A 22,644-nucleotide genomic window follows, 5' to 3' on the forward strand; every position below is an offset into this window, starting at 1 on the left:
AACCCTCCACAATGTGATCCTCAACAAAATCTTCAAAAATAAGTGACCAACCAGCACCATGAAAACATTGTGTATACATGCATTCTAGAATCACCCTTCTCACAATAGGAAGTGCACATAAAAGCTTCAAGATATTGTAATCTTCATCATTTGCATAGCAAAAGAAGTCGAAAGCATTAAGAATCACCACTCCACTGTTATAGTCGAAAACTACCCAAAGACTCAACTCTTCTTCACACCAAGCTACCAGTGCATGGATCAATCCTCAATTTATCATTGTGCCTGCTGCCGACGTTGTCGATTCACCAACATATTCAACAATGCAAACATAAAGGATATGATCATGGTGACTGTGCGAATAGCAATCTCTTCTAACGGAGTTCTTCCAGGCATCTTCTTTATCTCATACAAACACATGCCTCTTCTAGGCATAACATGCAATCAAGTACACCCGAGACCGTTTAGTAAGATGGGATGAATCCAATACCAAACGTACCCGGCGTCTCCACCAAAAGATGTGACATGAAGTTGGGGGTAATAAACTTCACGCACCTCTTCACTTCCTGCAGCATTCGAATTGACTGCCAAAGATACTTATCATTGAGAATGAGACATTAGAAAGAAGCTTTTATGCCAAGATACCACACCATACTTTCCTCCCTTAGATGAGAATGAAGATGGTAACATCCCAAGTGATGTTGTAGTCAAGCATAGGGAAAAGGAAAGGATTAGCAGAGGCCATAATCTCAGCGAGCCGGTCTGCACCAAAGAGAAGAGCGATACGTTGTTGAAAGAAGATCTTGCGGCTCAACATGACATGAACTGATATATATCGAGGAGTTTGAAGGGGCTGATTAGGTCGGATGGGAAGATTCCGAGGAAACATTGCACCTCCTTCATAGACACCTTTATACTTAGCTCAAAACACTCTACAAACTGTCATTAGACACAAAGGCCTATAACTTTTAGTAGAGACATGATATCAAAGATTCAAGTATACAAAGAGATGCGCCTTGAAATGGGCTTCACGCTGATATAAGTTTCATTGAAAACAGACAGACGGTTGAAGAGATATGGACAGTTTACTAGAGGGGGGTAAAAACTGTCATGAAAACAGACTGTCAAACGCAGAGACTTATAACTTTTTGCAGCCGTATCTGATTCAAGATCTGATTACATAAAAACATGCGTCTTGAAGAGAGCTTCGTGCTGATATAAATTTCATTGAAAACAGACAGACGGTTGAAGAGATATGGACAGTTTACTAGAAGGGGGTAAAAACTATCATGAAAACAGACTGTCAAACACAGAGACTCATAACTTTTTGCAGCAGTATCTGATTCAAGATCTGATCACATAGAAACATGCGTCTTGAAGAGAGCTTCGCGCTGATATAAATTTCATTACAATCGGACTACTGAGCAGAAAGTTATGAGCAAAACACTAACAGGGGGTCAAACTATCATGAAAACTACCCTCCAGCCAGGCTAATTTCGCCTGAGCAGGATGCTCTCTCAAGACTCCACCTTCATCAACGATCCACCCCTCATAGATTTCGCCTAGAAGAGGGGAAGAAGTTTGCATAGTGGCTCAGGAAACAAATGGACCATGTGTGCACAGTGAGCAGCCGAATAGAAAGGACTTTTAAGGCTTTGAAAGAAAGAAAAGGGAAGAGACACTCAAGAGAAAGAGAGAACCTGAAGTGACCTTCATTACAAATAGAGTGAGAATCCACCTCAACACTACAAACACAAGGGAGAAGGAGAGGTTTCATACATACAAGAGGGAGCAGAAGCTCCAAGACTACTCATGGAGAGAGAATAAACTAGAGAGAGAAGGACTCAAGAGTCTACATAAGAGAATATCTACAAGAGGAAGAGAAGGCTCATGGAAGAGGCTTGGGGAGACTAGAACTACAGCAACATAAGGCCCAATGGTGGAAGAGATTCTGATGAACAAGGGAGAGGAGGGCTCCTTTTATAGAGATTTTGTTACCCTCCTTCACCCATTTACAATTGCTGCCTGTAGATTCCTTTCCCCATCAATCACATAAGCACGTATGTCGCCATCCATGTCCTTTTTGGCTACTCTTGCCATGTGTCCCACCAAAAGATGCTCAAGACTCTTAAAATATTGAGAAAGTCAAGAGTCTCCTCACATGGAGCCCATAGGGACCCTCTCTTTTCCACATGTCCACATCCTTCTTATTCCACATAGGAGTTCTAGAAGGATTCCTCTTGACTTCACACTCCTCCACATGCCTTCCACATGCTTGGCATGTGGCCTCTCTTATATTATTGGAACACATGGACATGAGCCCACCTCTTTATATGACTCACTCTTCCTATTTTCTAAAAAACTCATAATATCCCATACACAAATAACTCTCACCCCATACCAAGGTATTTATAATTCATACCTATAGTATTTACAATGAGCCATTCCACTCATCCTCTCCATCCCATACAATGTCATAGAAAATAGAAATAAGTGAGAGCCACTAGGCTATCACGATACTCAAACTCTTATCAAACATAGAGAAAAACAATACCAATGCCAAATTAAAAATATCAATTTTGGGCGTCATAGCACCAAAGCCATAATTACTAGTATGTGTTATGATTTGTATGTCCTTTTCTTGTATGGTATGGCTTAAGGGCCATATAAGAATAATGTGCCTTGAACAAAACAAATACAAAAACGTCTTGCTTGGTTTATTTTATTATCATGTTTATTATGAGCTCTATTGCTGTAAGCCTAGGTTATGGTTTCCATTGTTCACTTCAGTTGAGGCTGGTGACGTAAGAATTAGATTTGTGAACCTTTAAGATAACAGATATACAATCACTTTTCTATAATTAAAAAAACAACAAATACAAATTGACATTTTACACATTATGAGATAACTACTTTGGAGTAGTAATAAACAAATACAAACTGACAAATCGGTAAATGTTCATTTTATATAATATAATGAAGAGTGCATAAAATTGGACTCATTAGAAAGCATTGGCAATAGTACACCATTTGGCCGTTTAGAGGAATCAATGGCAAGCAGTGTTGGTAATCCAGGTGTGGAACCTTTGGAAAAGCTTAAGTTGATGGATTCAAATGGGTTTCTCCTAAAGTGTTGTTGGTAGAAGTGACCAATACACACATAATTGAGATTTGGTAAATTGTTCTTAGTTCTTGGATGTGGATGCATAAAATTTTTTAGGGCCTTAATAAGCAAGTTCAATGTGGGCATTTGATCAACTACAATGGGGCATAATGTACTTGGTATGGTGAAAGGTCTAAAGAAGTATGCTGATGAAAGACTTCCTTTCTTTTTGATTTGGAGTCAAGAGGGATGCTACACCTATGGAAAGAGAAAAATATATTGACCAAATAATCCATGTGTCACCTTTGGCCACACTTGCAAATGTTTTTAGATGTGGCGCAAGAAGAACAATTCTCACTGATGACTTACCATACAATGGTTATGTTAGCCCCCCATTAAATTAAAAGTTGTTATGTACATTTAATGTTGACAATGACAATAATGTTCCAATGGGAGGGTTGCTACCTTACCTGTTGAAGCTTGATGACACTATTGAACCATAGCTGCTAATATGGAGAATTTCTAGTCTATGAGGGTTATCATTTGTACCATATGGTTCAAGAATTGATCCATGAATGAAGGATCAAAACAATTAGTGGTCAAAATTGAAGTTCAACACAATAAGCCTTCCAATTATAGATACATTAAAGGAGATCAATGAAGCTAATAGCAGAGAGTTAGAGGTGTAAACCCTAATATAAGAAATATCCACGATAGCAAACATTTTCTCAAAAAAGAAAAAAAGAAATATCCACGATTTTAACTTTCAAATTAGTCCTTCAAAATAAGCATTTTAAAGTCAAAATATCAACTCATACCAAGGATGAAGGGTACAAAAGCTATGCTACTTGCTTGATAGTTAGGATACAAAGATACAATAATCAAGCCTGACGTTGCCAAGGATACTTAAGTACAAAAAGACTATGGCTTCTTTTAATTTTTATGAAGTTCAAATGAGAATTGATAGGAAATAGCAGTTGCCTCTCAGGGTTCATTTTTTCTAAAGTGTTGATATCCAAACTAGTGGGACTACTACATGGTTGTCTTAAAACATTAATAGCTGTTGATATTGGTTTCTAGATTCATTCTAAAATGGAAGAAGTTGAAAATGTGCAATTTGTGCATGTGCAAAGATCTTTTAATAAATCCAACAATACTTACAATTTTGAATTGTTTCTTTTTCCATGCACTTGCTTGCTATATGGCTCATTGAGAGTGCTCTCAACGGAAGCAAGAATGGAAGAAGGAGAGAGAGAGACAGAGAGCCACACAAGTTTTGGTGGGTGCAGAACCACCCTAATCTTCTTTTTCATTCATTTATATATGTGTTTGAGTATTGCACATAACCAGGGTAAAGGCACAGTGACCTTTAACCCCCACAACCTCCCACTTAAAGGACAATGTGCCTTTAAGGGAGAACGACCAGTGAACATACTATCCAATGCCCATCAATACACGACAATACTCAAACCGCTGACTACGTAGACTCTTCGTCAGCATATCTGCAGGGTTATCATCAGTATGAACCTTGACAAGCTCTATGCGCTTGTCCTCAAGTACCTCCCTGATGAAATGGTACCTGACCTCAATGTGTTTGGTCTTTGCATGAAAGACCGGATTCTGTGCTAGCTGAATAGCACTCATGGAATCACCATGCAATGTCGGTACACCTGTATGAATCCCCAAATCTCCCACTAGCCGATCAAGCCATATAGCCTCCTTGCAACCCTCTGTGGCTGCAACATACTCAGCCTCTGTGGTAGACAAAGCCACGCACTTCTATGCACGAGACATCCACGACACTGCACCACCTGCAAAGGTGAACACATAACCAGAAGTGGATCTCCTACTATCCACATGCCCTGCATAGTCTGAATCTGTGTACCCAAGTACACGCATGTCTCCTTTACCAAAGCAGATGCACATCTCCTTGATACCCTTCATGTACCTCATGATGCACTTAACTGCCTCCTAATGCCTCTTTCCTGGATTAGCCATATACCGGCTAACAACTCCCACTGCAAATGCAATGTCTGGTCTAGTACCTATCATAGCATACATAAGACTCCCAACTGCTGATGCATAAGGAACCTTGGCCATCATGGCCCTCTCCTCATCTGATTTGGGACTATCTGTATGACTCAGTTTCACATATGGAGGCAATGGAGTACTCACTGCCTTCCCCCCCTCCATATTGAAACGCTGCAATACTTTTGTAACATACTCTTTTTGTGAAAGCCAAAGGAGTTTCCTACTCCGATCACGCGTGATGCGCATACCAAGAATATGACCTACAAATCCCAAATCCTTCATATCAAAGGCCTCATGCAACTTGGCCTTTAATGCATCTAGCTCATAAGTATTCTTGCTAGCCAATAGCATATCATCCACATATAGTGCTAGGATTATCAGGCTATTATCCTTAGCCCTTTTAGTGTAGAGGCAGTGATCAATTTCACTCCTTCTAAAACCCTGGGACCGAATGAAAGCATCAAACTTCTGATACCATTCTCTAGGCGCTTGCTTAAGACCATAGAGACTCTTCTTCATCTTGCAAACTAAATGCTCTTTACCCTTTTCTTCAAAGCCTTCGGCTGCACCATGTAAATTTTCTCGTGCAAATCCCCATGCAAGAATGCTGTCTTGACATCCATCTGCATAAGCTCCATATCCTCTAATGCCACTAGTCCAAGCATGCATCTGAGTGTGGTCATCTTCACAACCAGAGAGAATATCTCATCAAAGTCCACGCCCTTCTCTTGCTTGAAGCCTTTAGCAACCAAATGGGCCTTGTACCTAGACACATCATCACCCGTGACCTTCATTTTGTAGACCCATTTACATGGCAATGCTTTCTTTCCATGTGGCAAAGAAACCAAGTCCCAAGTCTTATTCTTTATAAGTGAACTCATCTCTGATTGCATAGCATACTCCCACTTGCGTTGATCCTCACGCATCATAGCTTCTCTATAGCAAGAAGGCTCCCCGCAATCAGTAAGCATCACATAGTCTACCCCTGGAACAAACCTATCAGGCGGTCTAGACACTCTAGATGATCTTCTCAAGGGCATTTCAGCTTGCTGTCCCATTTGCATATCAGCCACATTTGGCTCATCATTTCCACCAATAGATGATCCATCATCTACCCTTGATTGTATACCTGTGGGAGTACTTGGTGGTACCATTTCTTGCACATTTGGTGCATGGACAGCTTGTTGTCTATCAACATAGGCAGGTGGATTCACATCCTGGAAAGTGATTCTCCTCATTTCCACATCCCTCATGGGTGCCTTATGCATCTTCTTCTCATTGAAGACCACATCATGGCTGCGTATGATCTTCTTTGCTTCTGGATCCCAAAGACGATAGCCCATCTCTCCACTTTCACCATAACCCAGAAAGATGCATTTCCTAGACTTAGGATCTAGCTTCTTTCGAAGCTCTTTTGGCACATGTGCATATGCCTCACACCCAAATATACGCAAATGAGAGTAAGAGGGCTTCTTTCCACTCCATGCCTCTTCAGGAATACCACCATCCAAACTCTTACTAGGTGATCTATTGATCACATGCACTGCAGTCTTCATTGCCTCAGCCCAAAAACCACCAGAAAGACTTGCATTAGAAAGCATGCATTGCAACCTTTCTTGAATGGTACGGTTCATCTTTTCTGCAACTGGATTTTGCTCTGGAGTACGAGGGGATGTGAGCTCCCTCTTAATCCCACGTGTATCACAGAAATGCTGAAAGTCATGAGAGAGATACTCTCCACCATTGTCAGTCCGTAGGCATTTAAGCGTTCTACCTGACTGATTCTCAACCGAGGCCAGCCATTTCTGAAATACCTGGAACACATCACTCTTTCGAGCTATAGCATAAGCCCACACTTTCCTAGTTGCATCATCAATGAATGTCACATAGTAATTAGCCCCACCTAATGACCGTGTAGGCATGGGACCGCATACATCTGAATGCACTAAATCAAGCTTTTCAAACTCTTTCTTTCCCCTTCTTTTATGGGCTGATTTAGTCTGCTTTCCATAGAGACAATGCCCACAAAATTCAAAATCAGAGAAACTCAAATGCGGTACATAACCCAAACGGCATAAGAGTTTCATTCCAATCTGGCTCATGTGCCCCAACCAGCAATGCCACAAAGAAGTGCTTGGCTGCTCGGTTATTGCAACAACATGATCAAATACCCCTGATACATGTAAGGGATACAAAGTCCCACACTTGGCACCCCTAGCCAAAAGCATAGAGCCCTTTTGAATTTTCCAACTTTGAAAGCCAAAAGTGGTGTGAAAACCAGCATCATCTAGTTGACCCACTGAAATAAGACTCTTGGTCAGCTTAGGCACATGTCTCACATGTTTCAAAACAAATGCAGACCCATTTGCAAAAGAAAACTTTATGTCACCTGCTCCCACTATGTCACATGCATAGTCATTTCCAAGATGCACACAACCTGTCTTTCCACTATCATAAGTGGAGAACCATTCCCTATGGGGAGTAACATGGAATGAAGCACCAGAATCCAAAATCCAATCCTGGGAATATGCATCATCTGAAGTGGTAAGCAACTCTGCAGATAAAGTAGACATGAAGAGAACATCATTGTCACTATCATGTGTGACTGCATTGATCTCCTCGATCTTCACTTTTCCTTTGTCCTCCCTTGGACTCTCTTCCTTTTGATTTGCACCCCAATTTGCATTCTTTTTCTTATCCTTTTGCTCTCTTTTCAGCTTGTAGCAATCCTTTTTCATATGGCCCTTCTTGCCACAATGGTAACACTCAATGTTCTGTGTCCTAGATTTGCTACGTGACTTCACTCTTTCTTGGGACTTCCCCCTGAACTGTGATCTGCCCCTTTGCACATTTAAGGCTGCATCTTGCTTGTTGCCATCCATAGACTTCCGTCTCGGCCAACAAGCTACCCACAACATCATCAAATTTCAGCAGTACTCCACCAGGTGCAGAGTTACTGACAGCTGTACAGAAGGTATCCCATGAGGATGGCAATGAACATAAGAGAAATATTGCCTTAGTCTCCGCATCAAAATTCATTTTCAGAGCTTGAAGCTGGCTGAAAATAATATTGAATTCATTCAAGTGAGAAGCAATGGAGACCCCTTCCTTCATCTGCAACTCAAACAACCTCTTCATGAGGTAAACTTTATTAGAGGTAGTTTCCTTCTCATAAGTGGCACACAGTTTCTTCCACAAATCTTCCGTAGTCTGCTCATTTACTACTGTGAAATAAACTGACTCTGCAAGATGAAGTCTAATAGTAGACTTTGCTAATGCATCCAACTCATTCCAATCATCCTCAGACATATTTGCACGCTTAGCTTCAATCCCTGCCAAGGGTTTAATCTGCTTCTTTTGAATAAGCACATCCCTTATTTGTTCTTTCCACAAAGAAAAGTTTGTCCCATCAAACTTTTTAATGCTGAAAAACTCATTTTCAGGCATGGAAGAGGATGCCATGATGCAAATGAAACAAAATTTCAAATGCTAGTCCCTGTAAGAGAGAATCACACCAAATACCAGGTGCACCCAAATGTGTATGCCACAATAGACTGAAATATCACAAAAACTCAAAGCTCAAAGCATCTGACTCATGTGCATATACTATGCATCCATATGAGCAAATCTGGCCCAAAAGAAAATACCAATAAGTGCCAAATGACTCAAGCATGAACACCGTCCACTGGCATATGCATCAATAATATCTCATCCAAGAGAGCATAGCACTATCAGTGCATCACCTACAATGTGTCAAAGTTGTCCCTCAGCATAAAATAGCATCCATGTGCAAAGCGTCCGTAAAAAATAGCATCCCGCAAGGCAATTTGGGCCTATCAGCGCATCCAATAAGGACCGCAATGCATCCAAATGGCCTATAAATCATCCACTGCAAACCAATGCATACCACGAATGAGCGCACACTGCTCAAACTGCAACCAGAGTGATCTGCATAAGGTATACTCAAGAAATCATAGTCCCACGGTAATGAGCGCTACTGAAAATAGAACCTGAGATGCTTCAAAACATGAGCGCCATTGCATAATCGGACTCAGTAAGAAAATCTGCAAATATCTCTGTTCTGCCAGAACTCCAAACTCCTAACCGATAAGTGAGAAATGGGAGTCAACACTTATCCACTGCCATGTGGCATAAATCTAAGGTTTCAAAACCTTAGAATGAAAAATGCATAACAGAGAGACGAAATCGAATACACAGAGATCTATAACTCTAAAAATCCTCCACCGAATTGCGCAAGAACTGACAGGTAGGGGTTTTTGGGCGTCCGGAATGCAATGGGACAGACGGTTTTGGAAATCGTGGTCTCAATCACTGGGTCCAACACACAGACTGAAAAACGTTTTTGGAAAGAGAGCTGTTTGTAAACTCCACCGGAGTGCGAATGATGAGCAACATAGAAGTTTTAGGACCTCCTGAGTCCACCGGAACTGACAGATCTACAAATGGTTGCTCCAAACTTGAGTTCCAACACGCGGGCAAAAAAACGCAGAAACTGACACAGTGAGTCAGAAATTCACTGAAATGATCCCAGATTCAAGAATGAAGGTGTTTCCAAGCTCCTGAAGTAATGTGGACACCAAAAGCAAGCAATAGTTGCCTCTACAAGTCAATACGGAGTCTCTGTCATCGAACGGAACAGGAAAAAGCTCAAAAAACGACTTTTTCTTTGAAAGCTCTTAACAGGCTCTCAAAACCACTTCACAAAGCCAAAGTGACTTTTCCAAAGGTTCCTCCAAGGTCTCTACACACTCGGATGCAAGTAAAGTCACCCACAAAGCTTCCCACAGAGCTTCTTCTTCCTCCCACAGAGCTGCTGAGCATCCAGCATTCACGCACGCTCAGCTAGATCACTCGGGCTCTGATACCAGTTGAGAGTGCTCTCAACAGAAGCAAGAATGGAAGAAGGAGAGAGAGAGACAGAGAGCCACACAAGTTTTGGTGGGTGCAGAACCACCCTAATCTTCTTTTTCATTCATTTATATATGTGTTTGAGTATTGTACATAACCGGGGTAAAGGCACAGTCACCTTTAACCCCCACACTCATAAGCATGCCAAATGTCATTGCAATTATACATGGCATCAAGATTAATAGCGTGCCCTTTGGCCTATTTGTGCTTGAAGCATTTTAGGCCACATTGCACTTGTTTTGGATATCCAATTCTGCTGACGTGTATCGTCGGAGGGGGGAAACCCAGCGGTTAAAACTTTCACTACTCCTGCAAACTATAAAATTTCACACCTCCCACCCATCGCATCTTGGAATATTAAGTAGTTAGAACCTACCTCCACCCTGCAAACGCCTTGCAACCTGCACGCACCTCAACGTGACCTTGCACAAGACTTTGGTTTCGCATTGTCTTCTTTTAGGTAAGTTGTCTATTATTCTTTGCTCGCCTCACAAACTAGCTTCTCTAGGTCTATTCTGGACTGATTGTGGCCATGGTGTCAATGGCAACATGGATCTCGCCATGGCTTGCAAGAGAAGTAGATAGAGACTGCGAGACAAGAAAGCTAAAAAGCTAGGTCAAGGCACAAGGAACTGATTGTGGGTCAAGGAAAGCAATGGCACGATATCGAAGTAGCAACGGAAGACACTTTTGTAACATTTGCGAAGGAGGAAGCAATGACAAGAAAGAAGACTCTGTTGCAAAGCAACAACAGGAAGCAATTGCAAATGCAAGCATTTGATCATTGCCATCGGAGTGAAGAACATGAGATGTGGTGTCACGATTGGTGGGAGCATTCAAGGCAGCAACATTTTATTTTTAAAGTCCCCAACCAAGAGTATAACCCACTATTTATAAGAGTACAACCCTTCTTAGGGGCCTACACCTTTAACACCAAGTCCACCCCTTCAAGAATGGTAGGAAGTTGAAACATAGCAAAGCAAATGCCTAATTCTCATAGGACTGCTCCAGAGAAGGCTCCAGAGAAGGCCCCAACGAAGGCATTGTTGAAAGAGAAATAATCTATAAATAGCTTCAGCTTGTTACCCAATGTAAGCTTACATAAAACAATAGTTTCAATCTACTAAGCGGGTAGAGGATGAGCAAAACATAGTAGTCGGATGTCATACTAAGGGATCCATATCAAGAACCATCAGACCTTTACTTAGTCAAGGTCACAAAACCTAAGATACCTACCTACCAAACAAGTAGTGGACATCTTCATCCCATAGGGAATATGTCAAGAAGAAAAACTTCTAAGCATGTATTTGGTGATATTGGGCTCACTAAGCCTATGTACTTTTTTGCGATTTTTGGTGTGACTTAATAACAACCCTCAAATTTTCCCAAAAAAATGGTGGCAATACTTGCATGGATCTTGATACCCATAGTAGTGCAATAAACTCCCATATCTTCTATTATTGTTACTACAAGGCCACACAAGTCTACTACCCATTACAAAATAAGAGCCTATTCATGCATAGGGGCTGGTTTGAAATTTAGACTTCAAGAAAAAAACTAAGCTATAGTTTTTGTTTTGTTCATATGTACACAATTCCAAAGCAACCAACTAGCCTAAAATTGCATGGACATTTTAAGTCACAACCACCTCATGTAAACAAGCTATCAACAAAAAAAAAAATCTGAAAAATTCTTTGCAATGTCAACCTTTATGTTTGAACCACAAAAGTCTAATCCCCTTTACAAAATCCCCATTACAAAATAACAAAAATGTATCTTAAGAGCTATGTGCCCCTAATCATGGAGCTGGGGGTGCATTTGTGGGAGGGAAGAGGGGATTTGAGGGCTTTGGGGGATTCAGGGTGGGTGCGAGGGGGGATTTGGGAATCGTGTTGTGCTCCTTGGCTCCAATATTTTTCTCCATTGACTCAATTAACTCTTTGTGTTTATACCTATTAATTTAAGGTTTAATATATAATGTCACATGATAAAACATTGACATGCATAATGGTTCATGTTGGTAAGCATCTTTATCAGGTTCAACTAGGAACATCAAAAGCAATGATAGAGCAAACTAGGTAGTTGGTGTCAAATGTTCTGAAGGTGTTAAAAAAGGTATGCCCTTGCAAAGTGCAAATGAATGTGGAAAAGGAAATGCTAATGAATTCCATGCTGTGGTGATTTTTAAGGATTCAAAATTGAATAACTTATTGGAAGAGCTTATTCAAATACTGTTGAGAATCAAAGGTAGTATGATTGCCACTTGTCTATTTGGATAAAGCTTATCGCTTATCTATTTTCACATTCATTATCATTGTTATGGGTGTTGATTGATTGTGCTAAAGAAAAGAAGACAAATATGCCATTGGGAGAAGGATATGATAGTCTCCTATTATTCAAGAGAAGATCAATGTACTCCTTCTTTCATTGAAGTAATTTCTAGGGCAGGGGCTAACGGATGAGAAGTTCTTCATGTTCAAGATGTCCATTAGGGGGGCAACATCAAGGTAGGTCTTATGAATTGCATGAGGTGAGGTGGGAACTACTGTGACCTTCATCCATCATGGGTGTAATTTGATCACACTCATTGATTCATTGGGTAGAATACAATGGCATGTCATGTATACGATCCATGATAAGGTTGCTTCAAACAATCATCTTATGTTTTTTGTGGTGACATGCATTCATTTGGTTTTTTGCAAGTTTTAAATTCCAAGAACTAATGACCATAGCCACCTATGAGATAAGGAAAACATGGCAAGCCAAACATGAACCTCACATGTAATGTTGATGAAGTCCTTTGGAGAAAGCACAAATGTCAAGAGAGTATAAAGAGGTTACCTGCGGAAGGATACACATTGAAGATAACCTTGTATGATCCTTGTGTCTCCAAGATGGAAAATGCATTACTACAAAGTGCAAAATAGCATGTATACATGTTCAATAGGCATGTCGAGGATGAACTAAGTTTAGAGAATTGGTGGAGAGGGTAGCCAATAGACTAGCAGCCATGCCCTCACAAGTTGCACTAATGTTTGAAGTAGTGGCAGGACACCATTATTTGAAGATGCAGGGTGCCACCTAGTTATAAGGAGACCGCCTAAAGGAAGAGAAGTAAGGCTTCAACCAATGTAGCATCATAAAGAAGCTTGATGTGGAAACAAATATCACATCTCCACAGAGATACATAATCTATAAAAGAGATGGCTTCAAGAAGCTAAAAAATGTAAATATAATTTTGAGTGGAGTTGGTGTCTTCCATACTAAAGGCTATTAAAAGGGTGAAGGTAAAAGCGATCTCCAAGTTCATTACAAGTGAAAATTCAGAAAGGAGAATCCAGTTCTATCTAGTATAGCATCCCTTTGAGGAGGCAAACATTTTAGACTATTTGATGAGGACGACTAAGGGCCTTAGCACATGGATGGAGCATGGGTTTAGGATGGGAATCTTTTTGTCATCATTACTCCCATCCTACACCAAGTGGTCTAGGAAGGATTTAGAATGGGAGTAGCCACTTTTTCTCCCATCCTAGACCATGGCCTCTAGACCCTGGCAACAAGAATGGGTTCCCCTTTTTTAGGCATTCAAAAACATGCAAGGATGACATGTATCCTTGTCCCCATGTGGTCTCGACCTCCTAAACACATGAAATGATGCCATGTGTCCTCTTCCTCCTATACCCATCCCTAGTTCTTTTTTTGTTAGCACATGGTAGGACCACCTTTTCCCCATCCTATTTCTTCCCATGTGTAAGCCCTAAGAACTACCATTAGATTTCTAAGGAGATGGGTTGAGCACATGCAGGCTTGAGATGGGAGTCCGAAAAGAGGGCGTAGTAGAAGCACCTGTTAAGGATTGAAATCCGATAGGCAAGAGAAGCAGAGTTTTTCATTTCTATTGGAAATGTAGCTAGGGTTTGCTTCCTCAAGTTTTTGCCAAAAACTTGTGCATCTGCGAGAGCTAAATGATTGAAGTTGCAATGAGCTTTTCATAGATGAGCGGGGATGATGAGCAGCTGTCCAAGGAATTTAGCAGAGCAGCTGAGTGATTACCGTCTTCGATCGCATCACGCTTGGGCCTCTGCTTCCTTCTTCTCTTCGACCTCGCACATCGCTACCAGGTTGGAAACCCTTCTCTTTCTCCATTTCTTGTCGCTCTTTCATTCTCAGCACCTCACATAGCCTTTCAACAACGCACTTTTCGGCCTGAGGTCCCGAAGATCAAGAGAAGACGGCAGACACGATCGTCATCTCGTGGTTATTGTTGATGCAGAGGAGATGCGGCAAAAGCTGGCTTATCGGGGCTTCTTTTCGTCTTTTTGTTGGTTTCTTCGTTCGCAGCCTTGTATGCGAGATATATTTGGCTTGCCTTGTTTTTAGTGTTTCTCGCCATTCTTTTGATGACATGTTTGAAGATTATTCGGCAGACTAAGCCGGCCAGGAGGAAACCGAGGACGATGCTTCTCCCCCTTTCAATGTAATGGCTACTCTCGCTGGAACCTTGAGATTAAGTGTAGGGTGCCTCTCAATAGAGGGATGCGTGCCATAAACGTGGTTATTCATGAAGCGCTCTCTCTCTTTCTCTCTCTCTCTCTTCCCCCCGCTCCTCGTACTGCGCTAGAAAATAATCTCAAGTGCTGCTCATTACCCCTTGTTACTGTTGCATTTAGGACCTAATGACGGGGTGAGTAGGGCTTGCATTGTGTCACACAGGAAATGCTGCTCTAAATGCCTCACTTATGGGGAATAGAGCTACATAATTCAGCTCAAAAGCACTCCCTGGATTTGGTATTATCTGATGTCACAAAGAAACGCTGCTGCGAATGCCTCTATCATGGGGAATCGTGCTAAATAATTAGGTTCAAAGGCAGGCGTTGGAGAAAGTGGCAGGTTGCAGCTGAGGATGATGCTAGTGGAGAACAAGTTGACTGAATTCTGGCATGTACTGTTTTCTTAAGCGCTGGGTATGCTCTTTATTGGCTGTAGGTTGTGAAATACGGCTTTGGCTGGTTAAATGCTTTTTCTTGAGCATTGTTGGCGATTCAACCTACGCTCTTATCCAATTGGGGGTTGGAGTGGGCGCCGGAGATACTCAACTGAAGAAACATGTTGATTCGTTTGGATTATGATCGTATAAGTATAGCTTACGTTACGCCATTATTATTGATGCAGAGTTTGTAGACCTCGAGGATCCAAAATAAATCCGTCATAGACTAAAGGCTAGTCTAAACATGAAATCATTGTAACCCAAAAAAAGAAGAAAGAAGCTAAATTAAGGATCATCTTAAATGAATAAGATTATTGTTTAGCATTATTTTCATCTTTGCTATTGCACGAAAGCATTCCATGTATATTTTCGTAGTGCTTTTCTACCAGGAAGCTCTAGCTTTTTGTGAGATGTGCTATTGGCACACAAATTACCCCACAACCTACATCTATGATATTATCGTTGTTCAGCTAATCTATTTGCAACAAGGATGCAACTTATGATGGTTGTGATTACACAGTCGCACATTAATTGCTAGCTGAACTTCCAACTGAAGTCCTTGTTCAGCAGCTATGAGTGGCCAGCTTGGCAACTTTGCCTTGACTAGGTGGATCCTTGGTCTGTTTAACAGAATTAGGCTAACCAGCCTACTGTCAGGTGGCTGACCAGGTAGGCCAACGAGAGCCACATGATTGGCCAGTTGGTTGTCCTTCCAATTGGGCCTGGTTGGTGCACGAGGGCCTTTGTGGTGTACAATGTGGCCCTTTGAGAGAACCTAGCATGCCTTGTCCCTAATGACGACATATCTACACTGCTCTCTTGGTAGATGTCTTGATCATCCAATACTTCTTTGCCTGATTTCCATGGGTGGTTTATACTAAAATAGTTGTTTCAGCTGCCTCTTCAGTCTCTTCTTGAACATTTCCAATCTCGTACACATTGCAAAAAGGAGTTAAACATAATTTTGAGCGTGTCCTTGGTAAGCAGTTTGTGCCTGCTAATTTAATCTCCAACTCAATGCGGTAGTGAGAGTACGCATGCTTCTTATACGCCTAAGCGTTGGATCCACCTTGTTGGTTCTTGAAAATGTTTCCTTAATTGAGGAAGACATGATGTTTGCCTTCGTCTTGGGTGTATTTCCTACTTCATGCACTGATGTCCTTACATCAAACACTTGTAACCTTACGAATGCCATCTGGTATGCCTTTCATGGACTTCCAATGTGCTGTTCAAGAAATACCTTGTGATCTTTCTCTCCTTTGCATTCCACTCTCGACAATATTGGTTTCTCTTAAATTGGATGGTCATGAAACATCCTGATTCAATATAGATTCCAGGTTTGATGGTGTTTCTCCTTTAGTGCTAGCCTTTGTCATAGCTGAGTCTACCCTTCACCTCCGGAGTGCTCACAAAAACTCAGTACCAAGACTTTTGTATAAATGGATGCTAAGTCTACATGGGTGTGTGGATATTTATGTGTTAGAGCATTTGTTTATACTAAGGTCTACTTGCACTATTGAGCGTTGATGACATTGGTGGGGGTGTCATCGTAGCTAGTCCTGGCTATGCATGATGAGTTTAATGGTTTTCAACGTCGTGACTGTCATGAGATTAAAACTGCACTGCTTCTTGTGTTTTTACTATTTAGAGGATGAGTTTGGGCGTGTTCCTTGGGATAAGCGTTTTAAAAGTCATCTTGTACAAATGGACCTCCATGATGACCCCAAGTTTTGATCATATTCTAAGGCTCCTCTACTAGATCTTCAAATATCCTGTTCAGGAGTCATTTTTTTGGCTCTCTTCTTTGGTACTTACAGAGGTTTTTCCATACGATCTCATGCCCGTTAGACCTCTAATATGGAAGAGCATCTCCAGATCCCAAGTCTGATCTTAATCATTCTCTTTGGACAGCCAAGGCAAGACTAACTTTGGATTTCTGACAGGCTGCTGTGTAATGAACCTTGGAAAAAATACACAGATGACCGTGTGTGCTTTGGTGGCATTTACTTCTGGTGGTATCGTGGTTTCCCTGGCGTGGCTCTTCAACTGTGGATGGGATTACCTATGTGGTGGAGTCAAATTTAATGATCCTATGATATGGGTTACCTGTGGTGGGTTCTGTATTTTGGCGTTTGGTCTGTGGGGGGATGTTGGAATATGGTGCCTTTATGGACCAAACACCTCGTATGCAAATATAAATATGGGGTAATACGCCCTCATGTATGTGCTGATGACTCATGTCATTGAGGGACTTAGCCCCATATACAAATGCGGTAATAATGGTTCCTTGGATATATTGAGGACTTGATCCCCTCGTCACCATTCTGCAAGCTCTTTTGAGATACTGGGGAGGCTTTGCGAGGCAACAAATTGGGACCACCCATATTCGGCACTCTCTTTCGACACTTGGCAGTTTCTGGCATATTTTGTGGTTTTTCCAACATTGTACATGTGAGTATTGCCACTTACTGTGTTTGTCACGATGGTGGCTATCCTAGTTGATAGCGGATGCTCACACGATTTTCTTGTCGTTGCCTTAGTGCATTGACAGTGGCTTGATACTTCAGAAAGTCCACAATGGTACCCTTATTTCATTTAGAACAGCCCTTCTTCCAACTGTATTGAGATATAATCTTCCAACAGCTCATTTGATCAGAAACACTATCTTTGACTGGTTTTTAAAGTGTCTCTAAGAAGACTCTATCAAAGTTGTTCAGTTTGTGTCTGTACATTAGGGAGTGAGGACTTCTACGTGGGTGTGCCCGCGCGAAAAAGATGTAGTTTATTCAGGTAGTTTGTGGGCTATTTCCAGGGCATTTTGCCAGGAGTAGGGCTGGATAAGGGCAGGGTTAAGGGCGTGTTTTAGGCTGGCTAGTTGCCAGCTGGTTGGGGCTAAGGCGGCCAACTAACCAACCTGACCTGGATTGGGTCAACCAACTTGACCAGGTTGGGTTAGCCAGACTAGCCAACCAGACCCAGTTGGGTCAGGTCGCTCTGTCTGCAGCCCATTCCCCCTAGGGTCATTTGGCCCTGGTCTTCTACAGTATTGGTCGCAGTTGCCAGCCTATTCTTAGTCTTCTGTGGTGCAGTTCTACCTCAGATTCCAGTCAACCAGAGGTGCAATTCAGCCCTAGGTTTTCTCAGCAGTAACATACGGAGTCTTCCCCGAACATCTCTTGCATTTCTTGCACAGTAATCTTCTCTCTCTAGTCGCAATTCTGATCTCTCTTTTGTGTTCACATATTCCGCTGCACTTTATATATATATATATAATATTTTTGTGTGTGTGTGTGTGTTTTTGCATATTTGGCTGCAATTTGACATGGTATCAGAGCACAAGTTTAAGTAAAGCCTTAGACCAGGAGAGCACACAGGCAGTAGGAGGTGGCTACTGATTTCTGCAGGTGTGGACAGTTCAAGAAGAAGGTGAAACCTTTGAAGGAGGTGTTCTGAAGGCATGGACAGCTCGGGAAGAAGATGAGCCTCTGAAGGAGGTGTGCTGCAGGCGTGGACAGCTTGAGAGAAGGAGACCTTCTGAATGAGGCGTCGCTGGAGCAGCCTATTCCGTCTCTCTTCTTTTCCACCCACCCACCCCGAGATGGCAAGTCTACTTAAGATGGCTGAGAATCTAGTTAAGATCGTCACATGGCTTGGCTGATTCCGTGCTTGTTGGAGTTATCAGGCCAGATTCGAAGAGAAGGACCTTGGAATCCTTGAGCAGGAGGAAACCTTGGCACAGGTGTGGGATTACCGAGTTGATCCTTCATATTCCTCAATTGTACCCCTCCTGTGATCAACCATGTGAAGCATTGATGCTGGCGAAAGGTGTTTTGGAGCATTCAACATTGCTTTACAATACCCAATGAAGCATGTCTACTTGGAAGTAGAAATGCGAGTGTTGGAACCCCACAAAGTCGACAACCATGCAAGAGCACATCAACAAGGTACAAGCACTTCTGCAGGAGGTCCTTCAAGCTGGGAAAGAGAGATCTTTGGAGGATATGGCCATCATTTTACTGTCCCATCTATTCGGACAGTACTCGGCATTCTACTCGTCCCTAATTACAAGTGGGAGACTCAGCACTCTCACGTGGGAGAAGCTTATGCATATGATGTTGGGTCAGAAGGAGTGGTTTGATAATTCCCCACAGGGACGAGGATCAGAAGCCTTGGCCGCCCCAAAGGACAAAGAGTGGAGCAACAATGACAAGGGTAAAGACATGAAGTCCAATGCGGACTATGAGGCCTTGAAGGCGAGTTGGTCATGTAATCACTCAGGGAGAAGGGTCACTATTGGAGAAAGTGCAGTTCTAGGTTCTTTGATGGTGGTCAGGTGATATTTTCAGAGTGGAGCAACAATGACAAGGGTAAAGGAAAGTCTTCAAACATGAAGTCCAATGCGGACTATGAGGCCTTGAAGGCGAGTCGGTCATGTAATCACTCAGGGAGAAGGGTCACTATTGGAGAAAGTGCAGTTCTAGGTTCTTTGATGGTGGTCAGGTGATATTTTCATCGGTGATAAGTCCACTATATCAGATGAAGGGGAGGGTAGGTTAAACATCGTTCCCGATGGCAAAGAGGGGAAGCATGCCTCCCAGGTTCTTTATGTTTTGACTCTTGGTTACCACCTGCAATTAGTGCACAAAGTCTGCAAGATTGGCAAGCGCATGGAGTTCGAAGTAGAGTCAGTGGCTATTAGCGACAAAGGGACAGGCTGGGTTGTTTGGGAAGGAGCAGCTGACGACGGGATCTACAAACTCCCTGTGCTCTCTTCTCTTACAAGTACTTACTAACTTGTGGCAATTCTGAGATGGTTGAGCAAGAGTGAAGCCTCAAAGTTGAAGCAACTCCGTTCGGAGAGGAGATCTAGGCACGAGGACTCTACATCAGAGGACAGTTGTACCCCTGGTCCTGAAGCAATCTCTTGGAGCAGCGAGAACCAACCAACCTCGTCATCAATGGAGGCTGAGAACGAGGCTGCTTGTGGAGTTGCGGACGAGATGATGTGGATATAAAAGCTACATGGTGAGGAGGCAAGTTCAACAAAGGACACGAAGCTTCTTTAGATGCTTCAAAATATCTCTAGCTCCCTAGGCTTGGTTCGACATCCAGGAGCTCAGAGGGGTTGTTAAAGTTGGTCAGCTTCTATTTGTACACTAGGGAGTGAGAGCTTCTATGTCATGTGCACCTCGTGGATCCAACTACTGAGGGTGCCAAACCCCTCAGCCACGTAGCCACTCCATGGACCTCAACTCCTTAAAATGGATCCGGGTGTATTGGAGCTCCCTATCACCAAGGCTTCTTATACTTTGAAATTAGGCATCCCATTTTGTCTATAGGATTTTGCCCTTGACATATTTGCCAATGTCATTTCATTGGTGAGGTCTATTTTTCCCTCTCTTTTCTACACCTCATGCACTCATGCTTGCACATTTCAACAGCCCCCTTCAATCATGAGTTGGGTTCTAACTCGCCATTGACTTTTTTTTGTCCTCACGTGTTCCTATAAAGAAAGTACTTGGAGACAAATAAAACAATACTGAAGACTAATAATGGCTGAAGAAGAAATATATATATATATCACAAACGGAACTCAGTACAGGAGAAGATATGAGAGAGAAACTCTGGAGGAAGCAAACATCAATCCTCCAGGGAAGACAACTGTAGTGGACTTCTGCACTAGCTCCACAAGTTGGAACCCAAATCTGAGACAGCAAACTGATGCAGGAGTTGCTGCAGATTTGGAATAGAAAGAACATAATCTGGAGCAGAAGTTGGGGGCAGATCTGGAGCAGAAATGGGGCAGATCTGGAGCAGAAAGGAGGACAGATCTGGAGCAGAAAGGAGGGCAGAAGAGGAGGCAGCAGAGGAGGCAGCCAGGAGGCAGAAATGGAGGCAGCAGCGGAGGCAGCCAGGGGGCAGAAGAGGCTCAGGGTGTGCAGGTACCTCTGGAGCTTCAAGTGGTGAAGAGTACCTAGGCCCCCCCCCCCCTTTAAATAGGGAGGGGCCAGTTGGTCAACCAGTTTGGTCGGCCAGCTGGTTGGCCCAGATCTGACCGACCTGGTGAGATATGGACCGCCCAGGTCAATCTGGTTGGCCAGAAAGGGCCCTTTTTTTTGGCCTCCGATCCGGGGCTCTTTGACAGGGCTTTGTTTGTGGAATTTGCCTCCGATCCAGGGCTCTTTGACAGGGCTTTGGTTGTGGAATTTTGTCCGGGTTTTGATTGTTGATTTGTGTCCTGACGGAGAGTCACTTGTGGTGTTTTTACCTGTAAGTGATTGAACCTTTGCGCCAGTATGACCTTTGATTATCCTGTCCTCTAGAATTGGAGATTGCCTGGCTTAACACCCCCTCTCAATGTCCAATGTAGACGGGAGAAGCAAAAGAGGTGTTCCATGAGTGATCTATCTTCTTCATCAGCCTTTTAAAAAAAAAAAAATAAAAAAAATATGGGTTTTCATTTAGATGAAGATGCCTACAAAGTAGGTTTTCATCTTCACCAAATGCCCAGATGATGGTACAAAAAAAAGTACTTGAAGGAGTGCCCTCGTAGGGGATTTGTTCACTTCCTTAAGTGTATTAAAACTGCTAAGAAGAAGGAGGCGGTATACCAATCCCCAACCATGGGCTGAGATGCTCAAGAGTAGGGCGATTAACTAGCTTGGTAAGAATATCAGCATGATTATCGGCAGCTGGAACATAGATCAATCGAATAGTACCTAATTCCACTTGCTTGCGAGTAAAATGAAAGTGAACACCGACATGTTTGGTGCGGTTGGAAAAAATGGGATTGCCGGTGAGAGCGATGGCACTTTTGTTGTCGACATAGAGGATCGTTGGTTCAGTACAAGGAAAGTGTAGCTCTGCCACAAACTGTCGGAGATATATGGCCTCTGTGGTACAATCATACAAGGCCCGGTATTTAGCCTCAGTAGAAGAGCCAGCAACAGTTTCTTGTTTACGGCTAGACCAAGAAACAGGTGCCGAGCCAAACGAGAAAATATAGCCACCATGAGAACGACGATTGTCCGGGTCGCCAGCCCAGTCGGAATCAGTGTATCCCTGTAGTGTTAGTCCTGGTCTGAAATGTAAACCATAAGAGTAAGTGAACCGCAAGATACGAATACATGCATGCCAATGAGTGAGCTTGGGGTCATTAAAATACTGACTGAGAATGGAAAGTGAGTAAGCAAGATCCGGACGAGTGTGAAGGAGCCAGAGTGTCTATCCTGTGGAACCATGATCGAGGTGCTTGTTTAAGCCCATAAAGAGCTTTGCGGAGACGGAATACCTTATTTTTTGGGGGAGTCACATAGACTTCTTCATCAAGGTAGCCATTGAGAAAGGCACTCTTGACATCCATCTGATAGATAGACCAGCGGTGATGAGCAGCTAGGGCAAGAAGAAGGCGAAAGGAAGTTAATCAAGGAGTAGGGGCAAAGGTTTTTTCATAATCGATACCATGTTTTTGGTGAAATCCTTGCACTACTAAGCGAGCTTTGTACTTGTCTAGTGTGCCATCGGCTTTGAGTTTTGTTCGGAAGATCCACTTTGTTCTGATGACCTTTTTGTGAGTGGGTCGATTGACCAAAATCGA

At 42.6% G+C, this 22,644-nt stretch overlaps 1 protein-coding gene and 1 pseudogene across 2 annotated transcripts; both read left to right on the plus strand.

The window, feature by feature from the left end:
* Positions 1-13,824: 13,824 nt before the first annotated feature.
* LOC147888805 (uncharacterized) lies at positions 13,825-15,464 on the plus strand. Of its 2 annotated transcripts, XM_087392732.1 has the most exons (3): positions 13,825-14,181; positions 14,334-14,537; positions 14,774-15,464. In XM_087392732.1, the coding sequence occupies exons 1-3, from the start codon at positions 14,066-14,068 to the stop codon at positions 14,808-14,810; spliced, it is 357 nt and encodes a 118-aa protein (XP_087248858.1). In that variant the 5' UTR covers positions 13,825-14,065; the 3' UTR covers positions 14,811-15,464. The 2 variants fall into 2 exon arrangements, with proteins under 2 accessions (XP_087248858.1, XP_087248859.1); XM_087392733.1 differs by lacking the exon at positions 14,774-15,464 and having other exon boundaries at positions 14,334-14,660.
* Positions 15,465-18,970: 3,506 nt separating this feature from the next.
* LOC147888806 (isocitrate lyase 2-like) overlaps positions 18,971-22,644 on the plus strand; it is a 52,672-nt pseudogene continuing 48,998 nt past the window's right edge.

Source organism: Dipteris shenzhenensis, chromosome 21 (genome assembly GCF_047967505.1).
Source record: "Dipteris shenzhenensis isolate YYH24624 ecotype China chromosome 21, Dip_SZ_1.0, whole genome shotgun sequence".
NCBI lineage: Eukaryota > Viridiplantae > Streptophyta > Polypodiopsida > Gleicheniales > Dipteridaceae > Dipteris > Dipteris shenzhenensis.